General features: G+C 38.3%; 2 protein-coding genes across 5 annotated transcripts; both read right to left on the bottom strand.

The window, feature by feature from the left end:
• Positions 1 to 4,482: 4,482 nt before the first annotated feature.
• Positions 4,483 to 13,569, bottom strand: cacfd1 (calcium channel flower domain containing 1). 3 transcript variants are annotated; one of them, XM_026173375.1, is made up of 7 exons: positions 12,681 to 13,569; positions 12,198 to 12,314; positions 11,995 to 12,081; positions 9,060 to 9,132; positions 8,381 to 8,506; positions 8,121 to 8,228; positions 4,483 to 7,723 (listed from the first exon to the last, which is right to left on the bottom strand). In XM_026173375.1, the coding sequence occupies exons 1-7, from the start codon at positions 12,787 to 12,789 to the stop codon at positions 7,633 to 7,635; spliced, it is 711 nt and encodes a 236-aa protein (XP_026029160.1). In that variant the 5' UTR covers positions 12,790 to 13,569; the 3' UTR covers positions 4,483 to 7,632. The 3 variants fall into 3 exon arrangements, with proteins under 3 accessions (XP_026029160.1, XP_026029161.1, XP_026029162.1); XM_026173376.1 differs by having other exon boundaries at positions 12,220 to 12,314; positions 12,681 to 12,739; XM_026173377.1 differs by lacking the exons at positions 11,995 to 12,081; positions 12,198 to 12,314.
• A 394-nt stretch (positions 13,570 to 13,963) lies between these two features.
• Positions 13,964 to 17,028, bottom strand: ptcd2 (pentatricopeptide repeat domain 2). Of its 2 annotated transcripts, XM_026173367.1 has the most exons (10): positions 16,876 to 17,028; positions 16,481 to 16,573; positions 16,267 to 16,396; positions 16,064 to 16,181; positions 15,882 to 15,960; positions 15,692 to 15,783; positions 15,481 to 15,594; positions 15,225 to 15,299; positions 15,037 to 15,150; positions 13,964 to 14,747 (listed from the first exon to the last, which is right to left on the bottom strand). In XM_026173367.1, the coding sequence occupies exons 1-10, from the start codon at positions 17,003 to 17,005 to the stop codon at positions 14,526 to 14,528; spliced, it is 1,167 nt and encodes a 388-aa protein (XP_026029152.1). In that variant the 5' UTR covers positions 17,006 to 17,028; the 3' UTR covers positions 13,964 to 14,525. The 2 variants fall into 2 exon arrangements, with proteins under 2 accessions (XP_026029152.1, XP_026029153.1); XM_026173368.1 differs by lacking the exon at positions 15,225 to 15,299.
• Positions 17,029 to 22,444: the final 5,416 nt, after the last annotated feature.

The following is a 22,444-nucleotide window of genomic DNA, read 5'->3' as shown; positions in this document are numbered from 1 at the left end:
CATTTAAACTAACATAATCATCCTGCTGCAACCAGGTTTCTGTAAGGCAGAGTAAATTAATTTGTTGATCAATTATTAAGTCATGTACTAACAGAGACTTGGAGGAGAGAGACCTAATATTTAATAATCCACATTTCACTGTTTTACTCTTTGGTTCAGATGTGGATACTTTATTGTTCTTTCTTTGTAATTGTTTATGTTTAAGTTGTTTGTTGCTGGTTTTTAGTTTGTTTTTTGTCTGTTTGGGAGCTGACACAGTCTCTATGGAGATGGGTTTTTGGGGGGGTAGCAGGAGGAGAGAAGCTGCAGAGAGGCGTGTAAGACTGCAACTCTGCTTCCTGGTCCCAACTCTGGATAGTCATATTTTGGGGGGGTTTAATAAATTTGTCCATATTTCTAGAAATGAGAGCTGCTCCATCCAAAGTGGGATGGATGCGGTCTCTCCTAACAAGACCAGGTTTCCTCCAGAAGGTTTGCCAATTATCTATGAAGCCCACATCATTTCTGGGATTTAACCTGCAGTTAAATGAGCATCCATGTTTACCACCTGAGCTACAAGCTGTGCTTTAGGCCATTTTTATTTGCTTTGTAAATATCTCTGTCCACTGTCTGCTCTTCTGTAATCTTAGTATCTGGTCATTGTGAATATGAAAAGGTCTCATTAATGATGTAATAGACTAATGGAAACATTCCTGTTTGATCTTATCCACATGCGGTGCAGCTGATCTACATCTGGCTGTGTTAGTGTTATTTCACACTTATCTAATCTGCAGAACACATCAGGTAACTCCTTGTCTAGTCATCTGACTTTAACAGCTGTTATTAAACATAAACCACACAGAAGACTCAGACTGTGACAAATCACAGAGTTCAGATAATGAAAACATGCGGAGACATAATTACACAAGACATAAACAGGCTTGTGATGGGAGCAGGTTTGCAGTGAAGCATCATTGTATGTATGTATATGCTTAGGGCCATACTTTTTTGAAATTTTGCGCCTGTTTTTTCTCATCTAACAGTCAAGATCTGGTTGAAGTTCAGCTTTAATTAAAGGGATTTAACAAAAGTATTAAAGTAGATGATTGCAGCTTCACAACATCAAAAACACTTTTGAGGGAGTAGGTGTATCATTGTCAAAGACACCATCATGAATTTAAATACAGAAAGCATAGAACAAGGTGCAAACCACTAGTTACACTTGAGTCCAAGAGTGTCAGACTAGATAATACCAGAAAACATCTAAAACAGCCTGCACTGTTCTGGAAAAAATTATTTAGAATAGATGAAACCAAGATGAAGTTGTATCAGAATGATTGGAAAAGAAAAAAATATGGAGAAGGAAAGAAGAGCTCATGATCCAAAGCATACTACATCGTCTGTTAGACATGGTGAAGGCTATGTTATGGCTTTTCATTGATGATGTAGCTGCTGCTGGGAGTAGCAGGATGAACTCTAATGTGTACAGAGATATACTTGATCATACAAATGGACAATGAGTCAAAACATGCTGTAAACATTACCCAAGAGTTTCTCAAGGCAAAGACATGAATTCTTCAGTGGCCAGAAGAAAATAGAAAATAGAATCACATGTTCAAACATGAGAACTTTATTCAGAATTCTCAGAGCAGTTTTACAGATAGCATTATTTATGTGTTGCACATTCCAGGAAGCAATGCAAAATGTAATACTGATGTATTGTGAAATGACTCACTACAAAGGAAATTTAAATAGTAGTTAATAAATAGGTAATTTATTATACAGCATACTTTAGGGGAAGTGCTGGTAAATCAAGTCAGACTGGGTTTATTTTTCATGAGTTTTTAGATACAAATAATTCAAAGAAAACTAATAAAAAAGCAATAGTGTATGGCAAAATGTAAAAAAAAAAAACAGGGAACTCTGGAGTATCCTTAATTTCTGTGGTGTGACACTGAGATGTGAAGCATTTAATTTTTCTTTGATCACTGCTTTTAAATTATATGTGATTTAGATTTGTCCGACATGACAGCAAAAAAAGGGGAAACAAATTGCAGTTTGATTTTACTGCAAGCTCGTGATAGAAATATTAAAGTCAGTAGGCTAAGCAAAAGAAAGAGAAACTATACTTGATGAAATCAAATAGGAGTGCTAGTTTCGTCTGGGAAAAGAATTAAGCTTGTATGTTTTAATAAAATCCTCAAGGTTATTTCCTTCTAACTCAGTTCAGTGTGGTTGATCAACAGTCTGGTTTCAATTTCCATTCACCTGCAGACACTGATCCATGTTGACAGGGCATAAGAAATATCAAAAGCTTGCCACTGTAAAGGGCCACCACTCAAGATCAACCACAGTTACAAACACAGTGGTTTGATTGGGTTGGATGACACATAGCATTATAAAAAATGTTTTTTAAAAAGCCCAAATATTTTTGCTTGTAACAATACAAAAAGCGGAAGCATAAGAGATAACACTGAAATCTCTTTTTAATGATAACAGTAATATCTATCAATATCATCTATGTGACACTGAAACCTTTCTATGAATCATCTGCACACAGTGTGTCTTTTGTCCCGCCGCTCCCTGAGCCTGATTCTGCCAGAGGTTTCTTCCTGTTAAAAGGGAGTTTTTCCTTCCCACTGTCACCAAGTGGGAACTCAAAGGGGGTTGTCTGGTTTTTGGGGTTTTCTCTGTATTATTGCAGAATCATTACCTTACAACCACCTTGAGGTGAATCTTGTGATGTGGTGATGTATAAATAAAACTGAAACTGAATGAAATTCAATAAACAGTTGTCACAAACACAGTTTGTGCAGTTTAAAAAAATGGCAGAGAGGACTTCATGAAAAATAAACAAATTTTACTTGCTTTCATTTGGTTTTTCAAAACATAAAGGGGCCATTTTTTCCAAGATTATCATTCAAAGTAAGGCTTATTTGTCTGAAAGGATCTTAAAATGTCAGTGGGAAATTGTTTTATTAAGAAAACACAATCAAAGGTGCCCCAAAACATTCTAACACTTAACAAAATTACCCCCAAACCCCCAGCGTATAACAGAAATCTTTTTATAAAATTTAGTCTTTCATCAGTATTCATCTTCTTGCCTAACTCCACACTTCAGACAGAGAGATGCTTTGTCTTTTGAAGCTTTCAGAAGGAGCAGGATGTTCTGCCCAGATTCAACCACAGCTGAATAATTTAAAGAGGAAAAAGGTTCTACCTAGCTGCAGTAAATGGAAATAACATTTGAAAAAGAACTGAAAAGAACCACGCGTGACTGTGACATATCATACTTACTTTTCCCAGGTGTACAACTTTTTAACAAGAGTAATCATTAATGGCAAAAAACAAAATAAATTAAAATAAACACTTCCAGTTCTAAGGTTTTGCATATGAGAACAGCAGTTCAATTCAATTTAATTCAGTTTTATACATATAGCACTAATTCACAACAACAGTTGCCTCAAGGCGCTTTACATTGTCAGGTAAAGTCTCTACAGAGAAAACCCCAACAATCATATGATCCCCTATGAGCAAGTACTTTGTTGACAGTGGGAAGGAAAACTCCTTTTTAACAGGAAGAAACCTCAAGCAGAACCTAGTTCAGGGAGAGGCAGCCTGGTTTGGGATGAGGGGAGGAAACATGATAAATCTAACCAGGACCCCTAGCAGGTCTTAAAATTGGATGAATGACAAAACATGATATATTACACCACACCACTATTTATTAAACAGAAACCAAACCAAAACTAAGAAGCAGCATGTGAATACTAAACACATCCTTAATACTTTCTCCCACTTTTTATAGAGAAGCTCAGGAGGTGTGTGCATCTCCATTAAAAAACAGAAGTTTTGGCAGCTTGTTGACATCAGCAAAGATCTTGTCAATGCCAGTCAATCTGGGTGTGGTTATACAGCCACTTAGAAATAGCGTGTCATTCTACAGTCAGAAAGATTATTCAAGTGGAAAAGCATTCAACACAGTTGCCAATCTTCCCACGAGTGGATGACCCCAAGGTCAAAGTGTGCATTACTCTGCAAAAGAGCTACATCTCCAACTCTTTAGTTAGGATGTTATATGAGAAAACTTTTGACAGCAGAAGTAGAAAGCAACTAAACAAGAAGAAGAAAGCCTCTTCTCTTAAAAAGAACATGGCAACACAACGTAAGTTTGTAAAGCTGCATTTGAACAAACTACAAGATTTCTGGAAGTCCTCTGGACAGATGAGAACAAAGTGGAGATGTTAGGCCGTCATTTTTGCTAAATAAGTAATGCATGTCATGTACAGTATTTACCTAATAAGAGGATTTGGTAAAAAGCAGTTTTTTATTATGTCTTATACACGAAATATTTGAAATGACAGAGGACAGAACTGCAGTTACTAAGTTAGATGGGCTCTGACATTAATATAAACATGTAAACTTTGACCTGATCATCGTGATAGAAGAAATACAAACCTGAGAGTGATACAAAAAGGTACAGAAGAAGCCAACACCACGCAGTAGTAGCAATTTTGTTTATTCACTAATTTGTAACATGATCAGGATTCACATCACAACACACATTATTCACATATCCCTTACAGCACAAGATACACTCAACACCTGCAGCAATTTGTTTTGTTGTGGATGGCCGTGGACAGAGAAAGCAGTGTTAAACAGCAGTGGAGCGCTTTTATAGTGTTAGACTTTAGCATATCACTGGATTGGATGTGTGTGAAGGCTGTTTTGTGTGTGTTTTAATTGCATGACAAAATGCTTTTCACGTTGACTCGGGTGATACAGTAAAATCGTAGAGTCATGCTTCGACTAGGACCTACGCACAGGCTGGTTGTGTGTGCTGTGCACTGTTAACTATGATACCTGAGAGCTGATGGTGATGGTATGAATAATTCACTCAGTCAAGACTTAAGGTAGAAACAGCTGTAAGAGGTATGTGTAAACACTTATTCCATCCTTATTACTGCTAAAATAACAATGGCAAGGCCCAAAAACAAACCACACACACGGTACACTGGTGAGCACTGCATACCTCATTTGAGTGAAACCATTGCGGTGGTGACTGTGTGGGATACAGACCAATTACTCCCTGAATCAAGACACTTCCCTTCATTAAACTGTGGATGGGTTTTGGTAGAGCATAAGAGAGCAGTATGTCAGACACAAAGAAATCAGCAGATACTTATTAACGGATTCTAAAGCGGGAAAAGAAACCCCAGCTACACAAAGATTCCCAAATGAGTGCACAGTTTTGCTCCTCGTTTCATGACGTTTCACAAAATCTACATGCCACAAGTTGGCGACTGGTCTCTTGTCCGTTAGCAGCACAAGCAGGTTTTGCCATTCAACTGAAAGCTACACAAATACCTCAACTGAACTTAAGCCAACTGAAAAGTTAATGTATAAAAAGCACAAAACAAAAATAAAGATAAAAGGTCTCTATCTTTGGATGCACCAGATACATTCTCCAATGTTAAAAATATCCCTCAAATATGACGTCAAGCTGCAGTTTAGACCTGTGTGTGCTCAGAAGCTATGCTACTGAAATCACTGGCCAGAGATTTATAAAAGGTTTTGGTTGACAGACATTAAGTGCCTAGACTGAGGATGTCACACATAAGGCTTGGGGGCCAGAATCAGTCCGGCAAAGACTCCAATCTGGCCCACAGAATGGCTTTGATATTGGACTTTTAACTGTGTTTTCATGAGCTTTAGAGCTTTTTATACACATAAGGACCTCCCCGATTGCCATCCATACTACCCTAAAGTAATTAAGTAATAGATAAACAATTAAATCACAGAAAAGATTGCGTTTTTTCACTATTAAATGCAGAATTTTTTTTCTACAATGAGTCCACATTAGAATCAGCACAATCCTTCAGTTTTGTAGTTACCAGAACATTTTTTTCTGTAATTTTACACATTTATTTGTGCTCATGCATTTCGTTCATGTACTACAGCAACATTTTTTGATCATGTAGAAAAATCTGCACTTTTCTGCATCTGAGGGATTTTTAAATGTGTAGTAAAATGTCTTTACACTGACAGAACAAGGAGTTTCAGGTCCAGCCCACTTAAGATAAAAACAAGTCACATGTGGCCCATGACATAAAATGACTTTGACATTCCTGGTCTAGAAATTTCTAGATTGTTGATAAAAGGTCATGAAATCAAAACATAGCCACATACAAAAATATTACACGCAAATCATATGTTGTTAACTCAGTAAAACCAAAGAGGAATGTTAATTATCGTCAGAAGACAATAGTCCTTAACATTCTCAAATACAATAATACATTCTGGAGTGACAGCGCTTATCCCCGCAATCGCTTTTTATCGTCCAGACTTACTAAGTGAAGCAAATTCGCACATGAGTGAAATCCTCAGATAGTATTTATAAGTGTGGTTAGTGTTTTTTCTGCGTTAAATATTGCCGCAGGTAGCAGTAAACTGTGTATCATGTGATTTAAATATTCTCCTCCTTGTATTTTGTGCGTTGAGAAAGTAAACTTCTAGAAATACATACGCAACAGGGCCAGTCGCAAAAGTTTGCACCACTTAAATGCAATCTTGTCGCTGCAGTGTCATTGTGAATGCTGACAATGTTATTTTTTTGTTTTGAACGCCAAACCCAGTTTGTGCCGGTGCAATGCGCAAGTAAACATAGCTCAAAGTTCTCTAGCAGATCCGGTCTCAGCCTTCAGAGGATACAGAAAATAAACCTGTGTCTCTCAAGATGAGCTGTGGCTCATCCGCAACTTGAGAAGGCTTCCCTCCCCAACTGATTCTGAGTATTACTGAAGTGTGATCTGACACATGTGTGATGCACATCATGCCTCGCAGCTGCAAACGTAGCCTCCTGAGGCTGAAGAGAATCCCAAAATGTGACGAATCTGATCTGAGGACAGCTGAGAAAAGAGTCACGTTCTTCCAGGCAATAATTCCACTCTCCCAGCTCTGCGAGGGCAGCTCTGTTTGCTACAATTCCTGCTCCTGATACACGCGGTTCTTTACCTCGGGACATTGTGCATTATTAAAGTGTAATAACTTTTTTGTTGTTGTTTTTTTTAACCCGCTGATGTGTTGCACTGCTGACACTGTGTACCACGCTGTGCCCAAAACAAAAGTATACCCACTCTGGCCACACGGTTGTTAAATTGCATTGAGACACGGTGCCACAGCAGGGAGGCACACTCACACGCAAAGAATGCAAAGGGGCGAATTCCTCTGACACACAACTCTGAACTGCAGCCTTAAAGTCAAAGTGAATAACCTGAAGTCAAATATGTACAATTTACAATCACATTAATTTCTGATCAGATTTCCTGAAAGGCTTTATGGGCGACAACAACGTCAGTTTAAAAAAAAGAAAGAGAGAAAAATAAAGGCTGTATGACTGAAACCAGCAAAACACAACAAAACATAAAAACTAAGTTTTAAATATAAGTGATCAGGTCACAATCATGAATCCCGTTCATAGGGCAAGTACCAAATAACAGGCTGAATCTGTTTTGCAGGTGAGCGCAACAAGAATGTAACATTTTAGTAAAGAAAGGGGTGCGGAGAAAGAGGTAGGATGGATAGAGGACAGGAGAAAAATCCCAAGTGTAGAACAGAGGAGGAGGGAAAGAAACAACAGCTGGTGAAAAGGCCTCACTCTGGAGCCCCGTTTGTCGTTCCTGTCATCCTCTCTTCATCCCCCTGTTTCTGATGCTGCAGTCTGGCGTAAGTCACTGCATCTCCCCTGGAAGAGGAGGGAAAGGAAAGACAGGGGTGCAGGAGAGTGATGGTAATAATAAAATGTTAAGTTCAGGGAAGTGTGGGGAGGAAAAAAGAAAGAAAGAATGACAGGAATAGATGACACTGTTAACTGCAAGGTTAATGGACAGCTCATCTTGAAAAGTGAAAAGTTACTTTACGTGAATAAACAACAACAAAAGAAACCACATAAATCACATTAGAACTGTTAGAGCATTTAAACTTGAGATTAAAAACATGATAACTTGTTATAATGAAACGTTTAATGTTTAATGTGAGAGCCTGTTTCAATGGGATATAATGTGGGTGAGATATCAAAAAACACGTTATTGCACAGTCTGTACTGTGTAGATATTTCAGATGCATTATATTTTCTTTCTTACTTTTTGCCTAAAGAAGCGAGGCCGTACAGCACTCCTGTAGCAAAGGCGATGGCGTTCCCAAACAAGGTTGTAAAGGAGAAACTCAAGAATACAGGAAACAGAGCCATCCTGAGAACAGGCAAAGTCATTGAATCTGATTAAGTACATTTCCAAGATTATATGCGATGTGCACAACTATCAGAAAACCCAAGTTCCAAATGTTTTTTATTTTTCCCCCCATATAGTTCATTTCTGTCTCCAGTGGCATAAATCATCCTCACCCACAATAGAAGAAGGCCTTCTGCCAGGGTTTGAGTTTGTCTGCACGAGCTGCGACCGCATTAGCAAACTCGATGAACTGACAACAAAACGGGACTTCACAGAGGAACAACACAAAGGCGTTCAACCTTGAGAAGGAAGGAGAGGATACGTAAGCACGGCAAGGAAATCATTCTTTGCCCTTTCCTTTTACTAAAAGCAGCAGCTAGTTGGAAAAGACGTATTGTGCTGTCATGGAAACAACAACAAAGTTCTCACAGTGAGCCAGCTAGCCAAATTGGAGATACAGTTACCACTTAACCTGCTTATAACTTAAAAATCCTACCTAAAATAAAGAATTGTTAAGGCACTTTGGCGCAAGATGCTCCAATTTACTCTTCATTCCTCCTTTGTTAGAGTAGGTGTGGTTAGGTGCTATATGAGACTTCTGCTCAATATCAATGTATAGTTCGCTGAAAGGCTCTTCATTTGGTGTTTTTAATCATTACTTTACACAAACTGGACCAGAAAAGGCAACTTTCTGATTGTCCTTGAATGCGCTACATCACCAACACACAGTGTTGCCTAAAAAGAGGTCATTTGGTATTATGTTTACTGCATTTCCACCTCTAAACTGTCCTTTAAACTATCTAGCTGTGTGGCATGTGAATATTACAAAAGTGCGACACTAATGGGACTTACACCATCCACACTCCAGCAGCAATGTTTAGAGGGTTCACAGTGACACAGTTCCACACTCCTGAGATGGCACAGGCTGCATGATTTGGACAGGACAAAACACAAAGCAAAGGGCTGTTATTATGACACCACAGAAGCAGATCATTGCGTGATAGAGAAAATAATCCGTCCCATACATCCGGCTGAAGCTGTTAATACAGTTCAGCCACTTCAGTGTCGAAAGTTGTGTGGGAAAGTTGTCATGTGTAAGCTGCTTAGTGACGTGGAAAATATGAAACTTACGAATGCAAAAGGACGACAAACACAGAATGAAAGAGGTCTCGTGAGCGCTACAACTGTGCTCTGTGTTTGTTCTGAAACAAATAAACGAAAATCAAATAAACTGGTCAAATACAGCACGCCTATCTCGATGAAAGGGCGATTATGAAACAAGGCCTGGCCCAAAGATTAACTACACAGAATAAATTTGAGAGAAATCAGGTCAAAAATCAAAGCAGGCTGCCTTTTTCATGTACAAGAGAATTTGTTTCAGAGTGTTTTAATAATAACTGCATCATAACTTTAATAATAACTGCATCATAACCCTCTTTTTGGCTAGCATTTGTTTGAAACCTTTTAATCCTTTCACTCGCAGCATTTCTCCACAGTGATTATGATAGACAACATCTACTCAGTGTGAGGAAGATTTTCCACTGCTAAGACGCAGAAGGTCCACTATTGTATGTAAAAAAATAAATATGTGTACAGCAGAAAATGAGACAGACCAAAAGCTCAGTAGAAAATGGTGAGTTCAAAAGCTGTGTAAAAAAGCCATGTCTACTTCCTACGTGTAAGGATTTCTGGCAGGCTCTAATGTATCCAACTTGGCATCTCACATATCACGGATGTGTGTGAAATAAAGCAATTAACACAGAAAATGAACTAATGGTGTAAATTACTGCCAGTTTGAGTCACACTAATGTAATGCAGTCAACTGTAAACACAAGAAGTGCTATCTATATACACGATATCCATGTAGAATAGAACAGGTAAAGTTTTGGGGTTGGCTCTTATTATATCTTCAGTCTGCTGTGTGTGTGTGTATATCCACTACATTGAAATTACAATACTTCATATTAGGGCTGGGCCATATTATACCGTTCACGGTAATACCGGTATAATGTTAGGCAACGATAGGAAAATGAAATATCGCGATAGAATGGGAGTAAAACGCGCGTGCGCAGTGCCTTTGTTTTCATACGCACATGGCCGATTGTTGAGTGAAACAGATGAACCAGAATTGGTTTGTAAAAATGGTGCAACTTCCGTGATGTGGAACTGGTTTGGTGTTTGTCCGTCAGATACACAACAAAGCACATTTTTTGCAGAACATGCAAGCGGCCGTTGTTATTGTCGTATTTGTCGGACTAAGATGCTCTTAAATCTGGGAGTAATCTGGGTCCTAAACTCCGTATCTTCAGGTCAAACAACACTGCAGCATCACTTAGAGTTAAAAACTGTCTAAATTCTTTCATCTTTAATAAAACGATCAGCATTGCTGCTTTACCAGGTGTAACTATGAAGTTTAACTTCCAGGCATCCATGAAAACAAAAGTTATTACATTTAACGGAGTTAGAAGTTAGCAGGAAGCTAGCGGAAGTTAGCTCGCTAGTTTCGCTAGTTACCTAAGCATGATATAGCATGTTCTGACTGAGAGATTTCTGAAAAAATTCAAACGTACAGCTCTGCTATCACTTCCAACATAAATGAAGACAGGAAACTAAACAGCAGTGACGTTTGTAGGGTTACTGAAGTTGGGCTAGCTGGTATATAATGATGTGCTACGTGATCGCTAGCGACACAGCTATGTTAGCATAACATAAACAGTGAAGCTGGAGGACGAACACTAACACTTTTCCACTTATAAAAGTTAACGTGAAGGTTCTTCATGGTTAGAGACAAATGCAATCGCATGGCAGGATGCTGTAAACGGACCAAACTTCAGTCAGGAGAACAACTGAGATAATCCATCCACAATACGAGGTTAGTCATTAATATACTGCAACAACATGGGAATAGAGCAGCTGCCAGAGAATTCAACATTAATGAAACAATGGTACAGAAGTGGAGGAAGCAAGAAGAATGAGTTTAATAAAGTTTGATTTATCTGACTGCTTTGTTTCGCTTAATGTGCCTTATAATCCTGTGCACCTTATGGTCCGAAAAATACGTACTGCACACTGCAGTTTAATGTTGCAAAGCACCTCTTTTTAACTTCAGTGGATATTATACATGGTTATGCTCAGGATATGTCAGCCCATTTCTACTAGAAATGCCTTTTGGTTAAACTTTCAGCAAGGAATTTGCATTTGCACTGTTACATTTTTATAAAGCTTTAATGTACATAAAAACCAGCTTCTTAAGTGAAAATAAATGGAAGGTTGTCTTTTTGCGCTAGTAATGTTGTGGAGTTGTATTTTGTCTCGCATCAATTATATCGTCGGTTATATCGTTATTGCAAATTTTCAAATATATATCGTGATAAATATTTTTGGCCATATCGCCCTGCTCTACTTCATATGTGAAGTCCACAGCTATTTTTTTTAAAAAGAAGATATATCTGAAAAAAATCTCACTGCTTCTAAATCTTATGCTAAATACTGTATTAAGTAATATTGAGGACAGGACTCTCAGCTCTGCAAAATCTGCAAAACAACAACAACAACAAAAAGGAAATGCAAAAGGTTATTTGCCAGTCGTTAATGTTATAAATAAAAAAACCCACCTTGCACTAAATCGTGAAAACCCTTGAGTGCAGAACCCCAATCTATGTCTACACAGAGTTGTATTTTTAGGGTGGAGTTGAGAGAGTATTCAAGTCTTGCAGTTTTCACCACTGTGGTAACTAAACCAAATAACACCACAGAGCAGCTTCATGCTGAAACTCATCCACTGCACCTTCAGACAATCCAGCTTCCTTAATAATACAGAAGCCACTGAATATGCAGCTGTTAATGTGATACGGCCACGGTGACTCTGGTGTCACTGTGAAGGAGAGATGGATACAGGGAGAGGAAGGGTGGATCAGGGATACTGCAAAAACTGCAGAGCCAGCAGTTATATTTAAATAAATAAATAAATAAATAAATAAATAGCCTCACATGAAACTCCTGAGGGGAATACCTGAGTATGTGCACCGCGGTTCGTTTTGGCAGAACAAGCTGCTATGGCATGAAAAAACAAACAAACAAACAGACGGTGCCCAGGAGTGGCTGCTGCTGCAGCGAGGGGGACAAAGCAGTGACAAAGCTTTTGTTTAGTGGCTGTGCAGTTAAATTGCGGCATATTCACAATCTAAAACAGATGTTACGTTATAAAAAAATGCCATGTCACTCTGCAGCTGCCCCTCATCTGCATACTGAGGAGGTCACATAACAGTATCAATTACGGCGTAAAGATTAATCACATAGCTGTCACACAAAATAAGTAAATGTCGTGACCTGGCACACAGCAGCAGCAGTGGTCATAGTGCACAGTCTGTGGTATTAACTAAAGCTAAGCGTGTTGTCATGGCAGGATTTGGGTTTCTGTGGACATAACGTTATTTACTCGAGGAGTGACATAAGACTTTGACAACTACTTACATATTCCTCCCAAAACCCCAGCTATTTTGCAGAGCCATCTGTACCACCATGTCATTCCATCATCATCCGGAGCGGATTTTGTAGGCGCTGCCGTCTCTTCGGTGCTCATTGTGTTTTTCTAGCTACGCTTGCTAAAGCTAACCAAAGCCAGTATTTACAAATGTCAGACCACCAAACACCCAAATATGAATCTCTAAATTAATGTAACAGTACCCAGCAAACTACTTTCTAACCATCTTACTCCGACCTCGCAGTCCCTTCGAATAGTTTTATATCTTTTTCAGTTTATACGTCTTTTTTAAAATAAATTATTTTCTTTCCTTTGTCTGCTCCAGTTGGGGTCAGCTGCCCGATGTTACGAGGAGCTTCTACACACGGCTTATGACAGTCCCAGCGAACCGGCAAGCTAACGCTAAAAAGCACCGCCACCAGCGGCCGCTAGGCGAGGATGTCGCCGCACCGCCTCATATAACTTCAAAATCAGTCACATAAACAAAAAAACAAACACGCTCTCTTTCTGCTGTTTCCAAACTGTCCAACCGGTGTGTTCAGGTTAATTTAGCAGCTCAGTCTTTCGCCTCTTTACGTGTTAAATAGACGTAAGCATTGCATTGTGGGAAGGGTCTGATGTACGTCACGGTTTGTTTACATCCGGGCAAATTCCTACGGGCGGGTTTGGTTGGCATTTGTACTTAATTTATGCTGTTACAGTAGAAATACTAGCATTTCACATCCATCTGTTGGCATTGTAATAATTTTCTACTAAAGTAATGTTATTTTTAAGTTGTCGCATTAGGTGCTGGGAGTGTACACTCAAGACTAGCCACAGTATTGTGGCTGGTTAGTACCATTTAAGACCTCTCCCAACTAAATTACATGTTTAAATTACAGAAATCTCAATTTCTTTTTCAGTATCTACTAAATAGAATTTTCCTTTAAAAAACAAATGTTTCTGTAACACATTTCTTTTATTCTTCATAGTACAGGCCATGTAGAAACACTGAGTTGTACAGTTACAATTGAATTTCTTTTTCTCATAAGATATCTCAGGGATTTTTAAATGTGTAATTAAATGTCTTTAGACTCACAGATCTGGCCCACTTTCCCCCCATTCATATAGATAAGACACACTAAACCTTTAAACCACACTAAAGATGTGGGAAATATCTAGTGTCGACTACAGGGAAAACTCACAACATACCCAGTGTTTGCTCTTTACAATCGCCAGTGTCCTCTTTAGAAAGTATGAGAAAGCAAAATCATTTGATTCCAGCAACACCCCCCAAAACTTTAGATTTTTAATAAATCTGTCTTTGAGCACTCATTCATACACATAACACACTTCTCCCCCAACAAACAGAAAACCCACTTATGACCTCCAAACGAGCCTTACAAATAAACCTGTCCCTGTTTCTGATTGCTTGGTAGCTAACGATAGTTAATGCATATGACACAAGACTGTCAAATGACTCAGCATTAAAGATGGCAAGCTACCTTTTCACAAAAGTGTTGCTTTGTGCCTTCACATAATAATTCATTAGTCTAAGAGTATGCACAGGTACTGTGAATTTATTTTAAACACATTTAACATAAAATATTAAAGTGTTCTTTATTGAAGATGGCATAGACTCTGTCAATGATGCTGATGCAGTAGAAAAATAAACTTTCCTCTTGGCAATTTTGCTTCTTTAGGTGCAATGCTATGGGCTGTTGTATCTGCACTGGCGAGGACAAGCGTGTTTTAATAGGCTGCTGGTCAGGGCCCTTAAATATCATATGAGTGCGTTTATAACATCAAAGTCAAATCTGGGAAATGTCAGAGTGTTTAAATGGACAACTCTAGCCTCACTCTGACAGTAAAGTGGACTGTAGAGGCTTTAGAGTTCTCCGGCTAGTTCTCCTCTCCAGTGTTATTGGCGCTGGTTTCCTCTTCCCTGTGGGCGTGCGGCACAGCATGTCATCGAGCGTCTGCTGAGTCACCTGACCGTCTCTTTCAAGCTGAGTCACTACCTGCTCCACTTTTATTATATGCGGCCTGCCTTGACTCCGCAAACGTAGCAAATCCACCTGAAACGGATGACACCAAGTCAACTCTTGGGCAGATGATTGTTCTCTCAAGCTTGAGAGAACAATCTGAGTAACATTTCCTCAGAGTAGCATGGATTAATAATAACAGCACAAGGATACATCAAAATTCCTTTGGACTAGATTTTCCAATGTTTAAAACAGGACAAAAAATGTGTAGAACTTTAAATGCACCACTCATCTTGTAAGCATTTACACTAACAACAATTATGTAATCCTAACCAATCGCCTGGCAGCTGCAGTAATTTTAAGTAGCTGTAGTTTCACTTACCACCTCCTGAGAAAACTCTGGCTTTTTTACAAAAGATGGACTTTTTGGCAACATGGCTGCAGAAAGGATAGAAATAGCCTCTGCCAATGCTCCAGACATTGTTAGTATTAGGACCTAAAGTACAAACAAATTACACAGAATGACAGGAAGAAGTAATGCACATTACATTTTACATGCTGCACCTTTACCTTAAAGTTTTGGCATAATCTGCTGTCGGTGCTCATAATTTGTGAAAATAATGACTGAGCCTTTTCAAGGTCACCCTGGAAAACACACACACACACACACACACACACACACACACACACACACACACACACACACACACACACACACACACACACACACACACACACACACACACACACACACACACACACACGATGCTCTAAATATGTGCTATATCTCACTTCATGCAAAAGAGGTACATAATGTAAAACTCACTCTTCGAAGTGCTAGTGCTACAGCGAAACAGTAAGTATGCCTCGGGATGAACTGCCCTCTGGTCTGTTCCTCTTCAATGAGCGCGATGCAGATCCGGTAGGTCTCTGCCGTATTCTGACCAACACAAAAACAGGGCATCGGTCCAAATATAAGAATAAATGAGGTTGTAATGTTGAATGGACATAAAAGAGTAAAATATCTGAAACATTACCAGCTTATAGCAGGTACCAGCTGCTAACGTGAGTGTGTCTTTGTTGAATGGTATGCCTTGGCTCCTCATGGTTCTTAGAACCTCCAAAGCATCTGCAATAGTTAAAAGTTTGCATTATTATATAAATATCATAATCACTGTGGGAGAAAAACAAACAAACAAAAAACACAGGAGTTAATCTGTTACTTACTTTCAAAGGAGCCTTTCATGAACAACATGTCTATGGCTATATTAAAGGATGTGGTGTCGTGGAAAAATCCTTTCATGATCTGTTCAGACAGCAGAAAATAAAATGTTATTAGTCAAACACTAAAGTATATGCCCAGTCTAGTTATTGTTGTTTAACTCAAGTTTGGATGTTACCCAGTTTACCTTGTCTGTTATTGTAGCAAAAGCCATGCTCTCCAGACCCAACTCATAGCACAGTCTCATGAAGAGAGGACCAAATTTGAAGTCTCCATACAACAAGTTACGGTTTTCTGTGTGATACCTTATGAGAGCAAGCCAGCAATGGGTAAGTGAGATTTGGATGGATTGTTTTTTAACAAATATCCCTGTATGAATGCTGCACTTACCTATAGATGGCATCTCTGGCTATTTGCATGTCATCTGCTGACTGGCACAGGTGAAGGAGAAGCTTCAAATCATCCCGCAATATCAGCTCATTCCTTTGCAGCTTCTGACTGAATAGGTTAATATAATTCCCTGTAGTGTGAGGTTTACACAAAAGTAAGTTTTATATGACATAAATTTGCAGAGCTGGGCCAGTGGCAAGAATAACTACTTTACCTTCCGATCCATTGACATGGTGAGCCACTGCCAGCTTTCTTTGCTGGAAGTCTTGTAGCTTGATAACATCTTCCGACAACAAATGCCTTTTTGCTGTAGGGTGGTTAAAATATGTGAATGAATCCATAATCAGTTACCCATACATGGCAATCATATATGGGCAAAAATAATAATAACTATACGAGAAGAAAGCTCTTACGAGTCCCTGTGATAAGGTAGCCGTGCATAGAATAGCTTGCACAATACTCACATAGCCAAAGAGAACAACTGTACCTTGCTTTAATTCACGTGTGCTTGCTTTACAGGGTGCTAGCTCCCCCGCTATGCAAACCAGGCAGTTTTCGTACTACCTTTTAAGAGTGACAACATTTGTTGGCGACTTTTGTTTGTCTTACCTCCTATGCAGCCTTCAATCCAGCCTAGCTGTAAAACACCGTAAAAAACTCCTTTAGAGGGCTCATATAATAACGACCGACAACATTTACCAAGTCTGCCCAGCGCCATATCTCCCACAGGCTGTACCATGGCAATGAAATCAAAGGGGATGTTATTGGTAATAATAAAGCAAGGTTTTAAATAAAAAATAATTTCCGCCCTGGAAATTAAGCCATATCAAAATAAAACACTTAAAAATGTCAATATTTTATTTAACCTGAATAATATAATTAGTTATTATTTTTAATTCCGTCATGTGCAATTTCCAGTTGGTATGATCCAAAATGGCACCGCTTAATGACCCGGCTCAGTTTCTTTAAGCAGGTCGAAGGAGACAGATTTTTTATTATACATCAGAAATGATGTGATCGTCATTTAAAACGAAGCTTTAACTATGTTATTTGAATCGTGGTTTCCAGAAAGGCCACGCGAAATTTTATTACTGAACAAAACGGCAGCAAACAGGAAAATGTGTTTTTCTGTTAACCAGCAGGCGGTGCTGTTGTGCTGCAGAACATTTCTGGTTTGGCGTCATTGCTTGGAGCAGCTACAGTGTTTGTACTGTACCCACACAGTGAGGTATAATATACACAGTTTAATAATGTAAAATGCAGGGACTCAGAAAGTCAACTATGAGTTTACACTCATATGGTATTAGTCTTTGTTACTATATTGCTGTTTACTGTAATATTTGTTACTGAACAAACAAAAAAAATGTTTTATTTATATTTAAGTCATTTCTGGGCCTGTTTGACATTTACAGTGCTAAGATAAATTCACCTCCTCTGTAAAATGTTTCTTCTGTTTCAAGCTATCATTCCAGATCCCCTTGTTGCTTTGGGCTCCTCTATGTCTATATTTTTAAAAGGTGAATCAAAAACTCACATCATGTTCTCTAATGAGCAAACACCTATATCATGCCAAATCATATTTTGCACTTACAATAAAATAAGATAAGATAAGATAGGATAAGATAAGATAATACAATTTGTGTAAGAGTTCCATAATTTACATTATAAAATCCAAAACCATTCCAAACTTGTATGCCAATTTCATGTCATGCAGAAAAAAAAAAGAAAATATGGGTTACAAGTAGGGCTATGAATGAATTCATAAATTTTTTAAAATATATTTTTTATTGAGCGTCAAGAATGTAATACAAAGATATACATGTAACGAAGTTACAATGCTTCTTTTTATATGTGTACCCCACCCCAAGAACATATTGGACACCAATCCAGAAAGAAAGAAAAATAAATAAATAAATAAATAAATAAATAAATTTAAATGAGGTACATCAAAATTCACCATATTTAAAGATGTGCACTTAAAAGGCAATAGTTTGCACAAAATGAATCGTCATCATAACAATAAGGGTATACGGTAGCTGCCAAGCGAGTATCAGATGGGTATGGTTTAATTTTCTCTAAATGTTTTAACAATGTATCCCAAACTGCAAAGAATCTCTCCTTCAACCCCTTGAGAGTATACTTTATTTTTTCCAGCTGTATAAATTGTGTCAGGTCACTGAACCACAGAGGCAATTTGGGTGGCTTTTGTGACTTCCAATGCAATAATATCCTTCTGCACGCAAGCAGTGTAGTAAAAGCTATTATGTTTTTTGAATTCCTCTAATTACTTTAAAGGAACATTACTTTAACATAAAAGGCTGCAGTAAGTGCCAAACTCTGCTGCTAGTTAGTGTACCCATTGACCCGGACAGTATTATATAATCATGCCTTTGCATGCTTTTTTTTTTAATCTTTCTCATGGTGGGGGTGTAAGAAAAATGTCAAAAATGTTAAAATTCAGACAGACTACTACAGTAAAAGAAAAATATACATGTTGTTTATTAGCAGTAAATCAATTCATAAATGGAACCCAGTATGCAGTAGTTTTTCACTCTCTTTTTTTCTCATTTCCTACAGGTTTGCATGTTTAGGTGGTTTCTCCCTGAAGGCAGTGGGCAGCTATAGATGAAGCAATTTTTCAGTCTGAAGCTGTTTTGCAAAGCAGTGTAAGTTTTAAGTTTTGAAAACGTAATTCCTATAATTGAGGTATTTTCTTAAATGAACTCCTAAGATGGATAGTCTTTCACAGAGAAAATAGGGCTGTGACTGGGAGGATCCCCAACAGTTGCCTTGGCAACATGAACTCAGCCCATCCGGCTGAGATTGCTGGCTCAGCCAATCAGACACAGGGCCTTGTATAATTTATGGTTTCCTGCAAGGTGTATGTGTCTCTATGGGTTTCTCCTTCTCTCCCTCTCCATCTCTCTCTCTCTTTCTGTTTTTATAACAGCATATGGCTGTTTTCACATACTTTAAAACCTGTGTTGCTTATCTATAACCACAGGCTGAGTGATCAGTGTGATGGCAGCTTGTGCAAAGTTGCTGGAATGATGCAATAATCGACAGGGAGCACGACACTGTTTGTAGGGGTTCTATTTTAGCACTCAGACTCCGATTTCCCTTGACAAATGGCCAGGTTCAGCTGACAGATCACAGCACTTACATCTTCTTTGATTTATCCCTGCGTGCACTTCCCTTTAGTTTTGGAAATTGCCTGGGGTGCCCCATCATCATTAATAAATGTCCCCACTGAGACAGTTTTGGAGCAGAAAAAAAAAGAAAAACAGCTGGCAATGATTACTGTGAGAGGCTGGTTGTGTTAGACATATAAAGCCACAGCTTTTCTTCATCTGTAGAATGCCTTATGATTACACTGATTGCAGGCTGATCTTAAAGGCCCATGGCTGTGCTTAGGGTTTGAAGAAACAGTAGGGATTCTCCCTTATTTGCATAACTTATAAATAAGTAGTAGGCCAAAGGAAATATGCATACATTATAAAAGAAAAAAGGCTGTCCGTTTACTAGAGTGCTGTATATTAGCTAAAAGCCCTGAAAGCTTGGCTTGCAAAGCTCAGTGTTCACTTGCTCTGAGACATCAAACATGTGAAGCTGTGGTCTCCCACTGCACAACAAAATGACTCTGAATGGTGAAGACATTTCCTATCATCTTGATCTGCTGTGTTCCTTCTTGGTGATCTGTTCTTTCTCAGCCGGTACCTCTGGAGCATCAGATCTGAAAGGCTCTTGTGTTTAGTTCATGCTGCAGAAAGTCTGAAATAATCAGTCTCCTTTCTGCCTTTTCTTTTTCATTCTTCATATTCTTGTGACACGTTTCTTGTTCTCTGTGTAGCTATCAATCTATCCATATATTTTTGTTTTTATCTTTAAATCTGCTGTGAGCTGCACACTTTGGAGTGGCATTGGTTTGTTAGCATCTGTTTAAGCATCTTCCAACAAACAATAAAGCATATGTAATTCATGTTTTTGTATAGCTTCGCTGGCAATGAGATGCCAATGTCAGAACAACTAGAAAGCACTGCAGACAATTTTACACTAACGTTATACTTTTTTTTATCCATCAACAACTTTTACTGTGCACACTTAGTTAATTAGTTTTTAAATATATATTTCTTTTACAGTTTGACAGATTCTCAATAGTTATGCATGAATTGTTTCAACAAAGTGATCGATCAAAAGTAGCTAATGACTTGTATCTTCAAGCCTTTTAGTCATGGCTGTGCTTTGAGCTGAATAATACCAATGCTAATCCACAAATGCTCATTATTTTTATTTGGAACATTAGCATGATAATGTTAACTAAATGGTAACAAACATCTAACAGCTTTGGACAAAAATGACCTGTGACGGTAAGAAAAACTAATTCATTTTGAATATAATTAAATGTTATGTAGATTAATCTGGTTGTCAAATCAATCAGTAATACAAAAAAAACCATGAAAATATGAATGTAAGTATATAATCTATTGGCAGTATATAAACCAAAGCTTAAAACACATTTACAAGATTATATTAATACCCCTACAGATTGTATTAAAGCACTCTCACTCTTAGCTATTTTAGCCTCATCACATCCCCTTAGACTAACTAAATGAGGCTTCCAGTCCACTCTGTAAATCTCTGTGGGGACATAAATCTCTCCTCAATTCTGACTTTCAGGGACATTTGTTGGCAATGAGGCTAAAAGAAGTAATTTCCACTCGGCCACAATTTCACTTTACAGCCAACAATCCCTGCCACATGACTGAAAATGAACAGATAGTGTAGAGGAGTTTCTATGTAGCCAGTGACAGATTTCTAATGATAGATATAGTACCAACAGATGCAAATACAGGTGCTCTTAGTTTGGGTGGCTAAACCAAGGCATGCTGGGCATTTAATTTAAAATAAATAGAGATCACTGTATAAAGTAGATTATATTAGTATGTAAATTTTGTTCACTTGCAAAAAATGTAAATGTAAAAAAAAAAAAAAATCCTCAATGTACCTACTTTTTCTGAAACTTTTACTTTAGTAACATTATGAGGCTGACTGTAGTTTTTGTTACCGTGGCAGGAATTTTCAGAGGTCCGTGGTCCTCAAGAAATCTTATAATTACCTTGGTGACAAGGTAATTATATGACTTTAAATTGAAACTAGCACTCTATACCCTGTAAAATAGACTCACTGGACACTGTATTAGATACACCTGTTCAGCCGATTGTTAATGCAAATATCTAATACACAATCACATGGCAGCAACTCAGTGCATGAAAATATGTATATGTAGAAAAACAACAGCAAACTAAAAACATAACCGATGCCATGCAGAAGAGCACTGCTGAACACACAGCACCTTGAAACTTCAAGCAGATGAGCTACAGAAGCAGAAGATTGCACCGGTTGCCACTTCTGTTAGCTAAGAACAGGAAACTAAGGCTACAGTTCACATCAGTTCACCAAAAGTGGACAACAGAAGACAAATGGTAAATTCAGAATTTAGCATAAAAAAATAAAAGCATGGATCCATCCTGGCTTAGGCTACTGGTGGTAGGCTGCTCATGGTATAATGGTTTGAGGGATATTTTCTTGGCCTCAGTGCCAGTTGAGTATTGTTTAATTATTTATAACACAATTGCCTACCTGACTATTGTTGCGTACCATGCCCGAACCTTTGTTACGATAATGTGTACCCATCTTCTGATGGCTGCTTCCAGCTCAATAACACACGATAAGAAGATCAGATCATCTGAAACTGTTTGCTGGAACATGACAGTGAAACTTTACTGTACTCAATTTGTCTGTCTGCACAGTCTCCATATCTCAATCCGCTAGTGCACTTTTGGGATGTGTAATTTTTACATCACTTATGTGTAGCCAACAAGTTTGCAGCAGCTATGTGACGCTATCATGACAATATGGACCAAAATCTCAGGAAGAATGTTTCCAGAACCTTGTTGAGTCTATTGAGGAGGATGTCCATTATGGACAACACTCTCATTGCCTGCATGAGACTGTGGAGGACATGAGCAGCTCATTTAGCACATACATACCATAATATACAATATATGTGTGTATATTATCACCCCCACTGCACTTTATGTACATATGAAAAAATCTCTGAGGCTATTTGACTGTATATAGCAGCCATTTCTAAATAGCACAAACCACTCTTGTATAG

Source organism: Astatotilapia calliptera, chromosome 7, assembly GCF_900246225.1.
Source record: "Astatotilapia calliptera chromosome 7, fAstCal1.2, whole genome shotgun sequence".
Taxonomy (NCBI): domain Eukaryota; kingdom Metazoa; phylum Chordata; class Actinopteri; order Cichliformes; family Cichlidae; genus Astatotilapia; species Astatotilapia calliptera.
Note: the sequence above shows the minus strand (reverse complement) of the source record. Positions and strands in the feature narration are given on the sequence as shown.